The 10,756-nt window shown below is 40.2% G+C and overlaps 1 protein-coding gene across 2 annotated transcripts; it reads right to left on the bottom strand.

Annotated features, from left to right (window-relative positions):
- Positions 1–5,119: 5,119 nt before the first annotated feature.
- Positions 5,120–10,452, bottom strand: traf3ip2a (TRAF3 interacting protein 2a). Of its 2 annotated transcripts, none has more exons than XM_014967040.2 (10): positions 10,383–10,452; positions 9,902–9,935; positions 9,346–9,786; positions 8,319–8,415; positions 8,039–8,223; positions 7,868–7,956; positions 7,722–7,790; positions 7,537–7,641; positions 7,330–7,404; positions 5,120–5,974 (listed from the first exon to the last, which is right to left on the bottom strand). In XM_014967040.2, exons 2-10 carry the CDS (start codon positions 9,915–9,917, stop codon positions 5,828–5,830), a joined length of 1,224 nt encoding a protein of 407 aa, XP_014822526.2. In that variant the 5' UTR covers positions 9,918–9,935; positions 10,383–10,452; the 3' UTR covers positions 5,120–5,827. The 2 variants fall into 2 exon arrangements, with proteins under 2 accessions (XP_014822526.2, XP_014822527.2); XM_014967041.2 differs by having other exon boundaries at positions 9,902–9,932; positions 10,383–10,450.
- Positions 10,453–10,756: the final 304 nt, after the last annotated feature.

Here is a 10,756-nt window from a genome sequence, read left to right as displayed (position 1 = left end):
GTAAAAAAAAAAAATGCCCATGCTATCACCTCATTCTACGGATTTAGTTCCCCAGGAAGATGAAACTCTTATCACACCTGACACTTTTCTCCACCCATTCCACCCTGCTTGCATACAGGTCTTCACCTCTTCTCCACACTTACAGAAGTAAGGGAGAAGAGCCCAAGTGGGATACTCCTTATCCCACTTGTGCTCCTCCCATTTACACACATTATATCTTTTGGCGACTAATCTTCATTCCTCGCTTTTCCAGAACATACTTCCACCTCTGTTCCATCCTCCACTACGTGTCCCCTGCTTTATCTGTATATTTGCATAAATGCACATATTTTTTACTGCCTAATAATGGCCAAACAGTGAAAAAAGTTACAGCCGACAGATTTTTTTTTCAGATACCCAACTCCTCTAAAAGTTAAACTCTCTAAGAAATATGCTTGAAATGTGGTTTTATCACACATTTGTGACAGAGCAATGCAAAACAGTCCATTGTGGTGTAGTGGAAGAACTATTATTCATGACATAAAATTTTAATTATAAAATTGTTAGAAATCTGTATATGTGCCCTTCCCAGACTCTACTTTGTATTTAGATCTTGACTTTGACTGGGGTCATTCAAACATATTATTATGTTTTAATCTAATTCTGTAGCAGATCTGGCCGTATGTTTAGGAACGTTGTCCTGCTTGACTGTGAACCTTAACCCCAGTTTCAAGTATTTTGAAGCTTTTAACAAGTTTTACCTCAGGATTGTTCTCCATTTATCTCCATCCACTCTGATTAGCTTCAATGTCCCTTCTAGAGAAAAGGATGATGTGCAATGTTAGTGTTTTGAATGCAGCTAATTTCAGTGCTCAGTGAAATAATCAAAGTTTGAGATTAAGCAATTTCACAAAGGTGCACTATACTGGATGTTAATTAGGGGCTATCAGGGGTAAAGTGTGGTCCTGATGCTAATCACACTTTTTTAGATTTTTATTAAGAACTAAACTGAACCCTTTTTCTTTTGCATCCAATTTGGGCACTGTTATAAGTTGGTCCATCATGGCAAAATGAATCAAAGAAATATACATTTACAAAGCTCCATACATTGAGAGATTATTAATGTAATGGCACTGTTTTAGACTTGTTAGAATGGACATTTCTGGTCCTCCAACCTATTTTCAGTCTTGTAATTTACATGACCAGTCCTGGGTGTCTCTAGGCTGCTTCCCTGGCACAGCTGCCTCTCTTCCTCTTCAGAATTCCACTCAGTCTAATGTAGCAGCCTGGAAGTGGCAGGAAGCAAAGTGGGGTGGGTTGGCCTCCCTACGCTCTCCCCTCTCCACTGGAGGAGCCGACCGCCTCTCCAAACAGCTGGTTCATCCCGGGGACATCACATTTAATGACTTCATGGCGATGAAAAATGCCTCATCAGCATCTTCACATTGATGGAAAGGGAATCTTAACCTGACAGAGAGTAGGCTGACCTTGAGTGAGAGCCTGGCTTTCCTAATGAGCCAATCAGCAAGCATCTGCTCAGGTTTGCCGACAGCCAGCCTGAGGGCTGAGAGCGCATCTGAGGGACAAATTTACCATCAAACTAATCTAAAAAAAAATATGATATATGCCACAATTAATGCAGTGTTTGGTGTGAGCTTTTATCTAAAGTGCCTCATAGTACACCAAGTGCAGATGATTTCACCATGGATGGTCCCAGAGGGAGAGGAGCCATTTTCTGCTCAGATAAGCCTTTGGATTTAAAGAGCATGTCACAGTGATAGAGATGGAGATGAATCAAGGATGGACAGGGGCAAAGTTCCGACTCATTGTCACAGTTTTTTCCTGAAATGAAAACTTGTGGATATGCTGACAGGGTAGAAGTTTGCCAATTTACTGCTCTGGTACCTGATCCAGAAATGAGAATAGGACAGATAGTTTGGATAACTTTGAGGCTATAATTGTACTAATCAAACTTTGTGAATTCCCATCTTCTGTTATAGTACAGGTCTTCTATTATTTAAAGGGGCAGTGTTAAGTATTTTCCAAGCACATAGTGCCTTTTTATAGCATAATCAAATAACTATGTTACCTTCAGTTGTTATAAAAATGCTATATATTTTATGCATTGAAATCAGGCCTCTGTCTCTTTAAAAACTCCTGCTCTCCTGCTGATTTCTCAAACAGCCATGAAAGAATCAAAGCAACACACCAGTTCTGCTTTTGATTAGGGAATAAACTTATGTAAACTTCAGAAAAGTTGATTTGACATAATATTGTCTGTTTAATAAAATGAACCAAAACAACATTAATTTGATCAATTAGGCAAGATTTTTTCCTGTTTGCAAAACAAAACATTTGGAGCAGTTTGCATTACACAGAAACATTAAAACACATGTCGCTTTCTTATCCTCCTGACTACCAGTAGTTCATTTTTGTCCTCTGTAGAGGACATTTCTAAACTTGAATATCTCCCACCCCCTGCATTCTACTGAATTAATTCCTTTTGGTATCTGGAGAGGACATTTAGGGTTTTTCAATGACACCACATCTGAAGGGGTGGGACTTTTGTACGTACCTTTTTCTAATTCATAAAAATGGCGTTCATCAGTAATAACACATTTTATGGGAAGAGACAAAGTAAGTGCATAAAACCTTTATTACCTTACAAAAACTGTGGGATTTTAAAAAAAAAAGGTGATTGGACAATATTTTTTTTCTTGGTAGTCGGGAGGATTATAGCTAGCTCTGTTATATAAATGAATGACAGAAACAACCTTATGCACCACTGTTAGCAGCAGCTGAGGGAGGCATGGGCTGGTATAAGACTATTTACTATAGCATAGCAAACTTGAGATGAATAACACTTTCAATAAAGCCAAAAAAATGGCTGCCATAATTTAACTGGCCGACAGTGCTTTATTTTGCTATGCCGTAGAAATATTTCAAAAAAGTATTTTTCAGTCTTTTAGTCTAATCAAGACATTGAACTTATATTAATATTTCTGGTCAATCAACTAGAATTGTCTAGAAAAAAAATAAGAAAGATGATACATGAAAAAGGAGACATTTCATACCGTTTGAACATTTTCATAGTTTGTCATGGTAGAACTACAAACATGAGTTTGCTTTGTCAGGATTTTGTGTGACAGACAACACAAATTGTGAAGAATTATGACAATGAATGCAAGGTTTCAACACCCATCCATCCATTATCATATACTCTTATCCCTACTGGGGTTGCCAGGGGTACTGGTGCCTCTCTCCAGCGGTCAACAGGCGAGAGGTGGGATCACCCTGGACAGATCGCCAGCCTATCACAGGGCAACACAAAGACAGACAGGACAACAAACAATCATGCACACACACTTATAAACACTTACACACACACTTAAGGAGAATTTAAAGAACCCAAATAACCTGACAGTCATGTTGTCTTTTTAATTTTTTTGGTCTGTGAGAGGAAGCCAGAATACCCAGAGAGAGCCCACGCATGGACAGAGAGAACATGCAAACTCCATGCAGAAAGACCTGAGGCTGGGATTCGAATCCAGGACCTTCTATATGCAAAGCAGGAGTGCTAGGTTTCAACATGTTTTACAGAAATATATATATTGTTTGAGCATTAATATAATTGTCTTTACTCTGATATTATCATGAACAAGAAACCCAGCAGACAGGTTAGGGAAGAAGATGTTTAAAGCAAGGTTAGGTTCTGAGACAATATGATCTAAACATCTCAGAGAGCTCTGTTCAATCTGAACATGGAGAACATAACAGAAAACCTTAATCTCACTCAAGACATGTAAACTCACAGATCGGGACAAGGAGAGCATCACTCAGACAAGAGGATGGATGAACTCCAGGTTGACAACCTGTTGACTGTTTCACTATGAGCTATGCACTCCAAAAATCTGGCTTTCATAAAAGAGAAGAACGGGTAAAACTATTATCGAATGAAGTCCAATTTAAAGTTTGCAACAAGACATGTAGGGGGCAAGAGTAAGAAGGTGCAAAAATGGAACTGTCTTACCTACCTGTACAACCCTATGTGTGGCACAATAGTACTGCCACATATACTATGTTTCATCGTACCCACAGTGAAACATGGTGGTGGAGGGGTCAGGTACATCCCTGTACCTTCAGTAGGAACAGGGATGTTGGTTATAGCTGATGAATAGATGTAGATAAATGAAGGAAAACTCTACTAGAAAACCTATTTGATGCCACATAAGACTGAGTGAAAGTTTACCTTCCATGAATGGTTCACATCACTGCAGATTCATCTGCCATAATGGTGCAGTCTAAGGATCAGGATTTAAATTGAATTGAGAATAAATGCTTTCCGTCTAATCAAACTGAGTTTAATAAAATCTAAAACCAAAACATATACAAATTGTGATATGCAAGTCTGTGGGAAAAGATGGAAGCAAGGTCCAGTTCAAAAATGGGGAAAATGCCTGAGCCTGATAAGGCTGCGTGGAGCGGCCTGGGTGTCCAGCAGCACAATAACAAAGGCTGGATTTATTGGTTCTGGCTGCATTTGTGCTTAGATTAAAAAACACCTGGTGCTGATAACACACACAGAAACACGCACATACACCCCCCCCCCTCATCCCCGACACACACACATACACACAATGTATAAAGAATAGGTCCCCTTAAGGATATAGAAACCTGGTACACACATCCTTGTACTTCAATGCAAAGTGAGGACTTTGTCTCTCCAGTCTTGATTTCATTCTATTTAGTAACTGCATTTATGTCTCTCTCTCTCTCTCTCTTACACACACACACATGCACGCGCGCGCGCACACACACACACACACACACGCACACACACACACACACACCCCACACACACACACAGAGAGAGAGAGAGAGAGAACAATAACAGATGTGAGCAAATCATCCATTGCTGGCAGCTTTAACAACCTTCTGAGTGAGTCGGGGCACAGCGGCAGGGCAGGAGGATGAAGTCCAGGTCGTTGCAGGCACAATGCTCCCTTATCAGGGCGCTGGTGTGGAACATCTGGACCGGATGTGTGAGCTGTGGCTCGCCTACAGAACACGGTAACACGCTGATGCTTTACTAATCCACTTAAGTTTTTTTTTCTTCTCCCGCAAAATAAAATCCCCACCATTTAGCTTCCATTCATGATTTTATTACAACAGCAAAGCGATTCTTAGTTCTTGTAGGGTTATCATTGATGCATACTGCCACCTACTGGTCAATCATCCCAAACATTGACAGAGTGTAAAATGAAGCTGATAAATCTACGAATGATGTTATCTATAATGACATAATAAACATGCATATGTAATCTGAGAAGTCTCGGAAATTTAATAGCTGAAAATTAACTACGTAGCTACAGTTCCAGTAAAGATGTTTTTATACTCAGAGAGCTTCCTTGTACCTGAATGGTCAAATGTTTCATAAACAAAAGAAATAAAACATGATTCCACAGAAATATACATGTTTGTAAATGTTGATGCCTTTGAATGTGTGGTTAACTGAAAAATTGTTTACCAAAGAATGTTGTAATCAGATTTGGGTGTATAGTTTCTTCTGCTGCCCCCTGCTGGTCAAAAAATAATTATTTCCAAGCATATCAATAATCAATGATAATAACAACTTTAAATGCTTAGGTTCTTGGATTTTCCTATGCCTGTTTTCATCTGTTCTAAGAGTATGGCTTGAGTAATAAATACTGGAGGTGAAGCTACCTCAAATAAACAAAAATGTGAAAAAAGAGGAACAAACGACAAAGATTCAAACTAAATTGTTTGATTCTCTATGTCTGGCTTTTGGGAAGAAAACCTGTTTTCTAAGAGTTAATTTTTTTCATCATCACAAAGGACGAACAGTAAGGGTGATGTCAGGGCCCCGCTGCGGGATGATGTAGCGCTCCTCCCTGAGCAGACGCAGCAGCAGGTCCTGGGTGTCGCGGGGCCAGCGGTAGAGTCTGGTGTTCTGGAGCCAGCTTGGCACATGTCTCTAACAGAAACAGACGGCAGAATGGGTCAGCAAACAGGGGACCCGTCTCTTGAAGTCTCTTTATCTCAGCTCTACACACTCCCAACAGCTCATTCCCCTTTTCATCCCAGTGCTTGTCTGTTTAGTATGGCTCAAACGTTAAGAAGAACCAAACACATTTTAAATTAGAATGAAGACGCCACGTGGTCCAGATCAAAGACAGAGACCATCCATGCTGTTATCAGCTTCAGTCCAAATTCTATTCTTTGTGATGCTGTGGGAGTCCCCAGGGTAGTTTGAAAACCACATTTACTTCACTTTCTTAACTGACAGAAGAAGGGGAGGGTACTGCACAGAGGTTGTTTTAAAATATACAACGGTGTTTAAATAAAAAAGGCACTAAATGTAATGTTTTCTCTGCTATCTCAGGTTAGATCAGGGGTGGGCAACTCCAGGCCTCGAGGGCCGGTCTCCCGCAACTTTTAGACGTGCCTCTATTTCAACACACCTGAGTCAAATAATGAGGTTGTTAGCAGGACTCTGGAGAACCTGACTGCACTTAGGAGGTGATTCATCTGTTGGATTCAAGTGTGTTGGACCAGGGAGACATGTAAGAGTTGCAGGACACCGGCCCTTGAGGACCAGGGTTGCCCACCTCTGGGTTAGATGGTGTCTCTGTTTTTAATAACTTTTGTCATGCAGTCAAGTCAAGTTTATTTGGCACATTTCAATCAAGGCAGTTCAAAGTGCTTTGCTTCATAAAAATGTCATACAGTCACCAAGTATGAAAAAAAGCAATAAACGTTACATTTTGTCAAATGCCGACATCAAAATCAGTAAACATGTAGTAAGAATCTCTGGGGTTGAATCCTAACCTGGGATCTTTCTGAGCTTATGTTCTTCTTGTTCATTCATGGGTTCTCTTTGAGTATACCAGCTTCCTCTTACAGTCCATACATAAACATGACTGTTGGGCCAATTGTTCACTCTGAATTGTCAATTGGTAAGAGAGTGTGTGTTCCCGGTTGTCCTGTGGTTCCCTGTGTTGATCTGGTCAGAGTGTACTCTACCTCTTCAGAGTTCAGATCCTGGTCTGTGTATAGAATTTGTAAGTTCTCCCTGTCCATGGTATTTGGTATACAAGGTTAACTTGAAAATCTAAATTTCTTATTGGTGTTCATCTGATAGTTTGCTTTGACTTCTTTGATGAATTGGCACCATGTCCAGGGTGTACCTTGAACACTGACAACTTGACATGGGCACTGGCTCTTCATGACATGCAGGAGTTGTGCTGGTATTAAAGCTGGATGGATCTTAGGAGATGTTTAATAGTCAGAATTAACAACATTAAGATTTTTGTGAAAGTCTGTTCTTACCTTAGTTGCATTGGGAAACAGCACAGGAACCAGTCTGAAGTTTAGACAGCCTTGTTGGATGTACTCATTTTGAATCTGTGGCAGAGCAAAGGATAGATAGTGGTACACCACAACTTTCACATAGGCTAAGCTATCTACTTGTTTTTTCTGTTAGGAGTATCACTGTCCAGCATGACTGCAATAAGATCCTGTGCACAGGCAACTGACCTGGTTGTGAATGTACTTGGTGTGGAGGCCGTGGTCGTCATCTCCACCTCCCTCCACGTCCTCCTTATACTTGGGGCTGATGACCACGATGATGAGCACTGATTTCTGTCAAACAACACCACTCTGTCAGCTTTTAGAAAATACTCTGTATTGAGAGGTATTGACAGGTCATCAGACAGACTCACATCATTCAGGTAACGATCCATCCACTTATTAATGCCCATTCTTCGGATCGGATTGTCAAAGATGTCAATCTGTAGAGATTCATGCAAGCTCAGTGTGTGAAACGTTTCCTTGTCTCAAATGCTGATGGAAAGATTAGGAGACTTACAGCTGGTTTGAAACCCTGGCTGGTCAAAAATCCGACAAAATTAATGATTTCACCAGCAGTGTCCACGGAATATGTGATAAAAACATTCCCTGGAATAGAGAGGTGAGTGAAACACCTTTTACCAGGAGAGGGTGACGTAGCAAGCACCTGCTATATAAGGATGTAGCTTACTGCTCTCCTCAGGCAAGCTGATGGTCTTCCTGATCTCTCCAGTGAACGCTCCTGCACCTGCAGCAGCAGAACAACCCACGCTGACTTCACGCATCACATTAGCAGGAGGGGGTGTGCACTGAGGCATTAAACCTCGAGTAACATATTGAGCCTCTTCAAGCTGAGGAGTGCTGTGTGGGACATTCCTGCAGAGGAATACAAGACATAATCCACCATGAAGACAAAGTACAGAGAGTATTATATACACCACTGCTAAATAAGTAGAAGTCTGAAAACAAACTGTTGTTTTTGAGGTGGAAGGTCCTGATCGTATCGACAGTAATTCTTCTGGTGATTGGGTGCGGGTTGGTGATACTGTCTCTGTACTGGAGCAGGGCCTGCAGGGAAGAATGGTAGAACAAATATGAACCTCTTGTATATAGGCCTGTCACAATAAGCAGTAAATCAATTAATCGCATAATAAATTAAAACAAACTCAGTTATTTACATTTGCATAATTTATAAATTTTCCCTTTCTCTTTCTTTCCACCAAAACCTGGATGACAGTCTTTAGTTTGGTGCTTTGATTTCAACTATTTCTTTTTTTGAAGGATAATTTTGTCCACAGAGACTTCATAATTCATTTTTTTGTTGTTTTGTTTTTTATTTTAGATATTTAAAGAGTTCCAGGGTTAAATGTTTGTTAGAATTTACAGTTTATTGTTCTTTTAGAATGAGTTGTAATATAATTAATATTATATTATTTGAAAATGGTCTCAAATAAACAATATTATTGTTTATCGCAATAACTTCTGGGACCATTTATCATCCATAAAAGTCTGTTATTGTCACAGGCCTACTTGTATAAACAGAGTACATTTCAGCCACAACATATGAACCTTTCACACAAACACAAAGCTGTTTATCACAGATGTTCAGACTTTTGAAAGCTGATACCAGATATGTTCAGTAAACTTGAATTCATTGTTAGAGCAACACGGAAGTGGCTGAATTACATGACAGACCATATAAATCTGTCTCAGCATGGGTCTTCACTGAGAGTCTTTGTGTTTCATGACATGTTAACAAATTAACATCATCGATATCGAGTTACATATGGATAAATCGAGAACATGAATTACTTTGGAAGGCACAGTATGCGATACCATTTCACAGACTTCATTTTCTTACTTACCTAAAAGGTTAACTATTCAAAATAATGGATTGAAAAGAGGTGTAAACAAAAGGTTTTTCAGTAAATACAAGTGCACTGTTTACCCTTACTGTTAGAGTGGACATCATGTTGAATATACAGCAGTTCCACTGACCTGGCATACACGGTTGGTGTTGTGGCACATTGTTGTGAACCCAGTTCATGTTTGACATGAGTGGTAACGGAGGCTCCAAGGATTCTGCTTCTTCAAAAGAACAGTCTGAAGGGCCTGTGAGGCCCCTCCTCTGATCATTCCTGGGGTCCTGTTCGTAAAATGGCTGGTTCTGTCTTACTGGGTGAGCCGCATGTTGGGGCATAAAGCGAGGGTCAGCAAAAGCCTGAGAAGCTGTTCTTCCTTCATACTCACACAGTCCCTCAGGGAGTCTAGCGGGGCCCACCCCACACACTTCCCTACCACAGCCATGCTTCTCAACTTTCCTGATGCTCTCTTTATGTCCGCCACACTGGTCACAAGAAGGGAACGAGGCCAAGTCAATACCTGAGACTGTCATCCGCTCATCCATCTCAACAGGAATGCTCCGATGAGAGCAAGGACCTAAGAGAACAAGCCAAAAGGAAAATAAGTTTTCAGTTTACAGGGAACTACTTTCTGATCAACAAGACAGATCTTCCTCAAACACAGCAAGACTGAGGAAGAAAATGTTGCCTACCTTTGAGACTGTCCATTTTCTACACAGGAAGCTACTTTAGGGGAAAGGAGAACAACATTTATTTCAGCAATCTAAGAAAACAGAACAACCTTCATACCATTCTACCCAACATAGAGAGACAAACACAGAATGTTGCATAAGAACTTCTATGACAGTTTTTATGCTTACCCGGAGTCAGGATTAACAAACAGAAACTGCTGCTACTACTGAAAATATCACAGAACGTGGAAAAACCTTTCCCAGGAGTACCTTTACTAGGTTATTAATCTTTGTCACTGAAGTGTACGAAGCAACAACTCTACCTGTTCAGGCTGGCTGGAATGTAATGCGATCACACAGAAACTAGTACAAAGGTCAGAAATACTGATTTGAAGCTAAGGCAGGTGCGTTTCCCAAAGAAGGAGAAAATCTCACAAGTTCTCGTGTTCAGAACTACAAAACAAGAACAAAAAAGAACAAAGCCAAACGTGATCTGACCCACCTTAGCTCCAGTTTTCCGATTCCTCAACTACTGAGCAGACTTGTTCTGAAGCAAACAGGAAACATTCCTTCTTCCTGGTTTATGCAAAGTTTTTCAGTCTCGTGACCCATTTATGCAAATGGCATTGGGCAATAAGTCCAGTACTGCCCATCAGGTTGTTTCTACAGCTACACTGTCAGGTGTAACTGTTTGACCTGATATTTAAATGGTAAAGAACAACACCCCCCCCCCCACCCACCCAAAAAAAACATACTTTTAAAACAATTTATTGGATTTATCTTTCTCAGTGATACATTGCGTAGTTAATTTATTTTATAGTTTATTTTGCTTTAATCTTTACTGTATTACTAAGATTAAAACAAAGTGCACAACAT

The sequence above is a fragment of the Poecilia mexicana genome, unplaced genomic scaffold, assembly GCF_051168715.1.
Source record: "Poecilia mexicana isolate PSO_F unplaced genomic scaffold, ASM5116871v1 scaffold_21, whole genome shotgun sequence".
Classification (NCBI taxonomy): Eukaryota; Metazoa; Chordata; class Actinopteri; order Cyprinodontiformes; family Poeciliidae; genus Poecilia; species Poecilia mexicana.
The sequence above is the reverse complement of the archived record's forward strand: the minus strand, read 5'-3'. Positions and strand labels throughout refer to the sequence as shown.

Bases quoted from the DNA above. Each gene is read 5' to 3' on its own strand.
- traf3ip2a (XM_014967040.2), bottom strand. The intron at 7,405-7,536 runs GTCAGTTGCCTG...GCTCTGCCACAG, and splicing joins CCAAGTACATTCACAACCAG to ATTCAAAATGAGTACATCCA. The intron at 5,975-7,329 runs GTAAGAACAGAC...TGTTTCTGTTAG, and splicing joins TGTTTCCCAATGCAACTAAG to AGACATGTGCCAAGCTGGCT.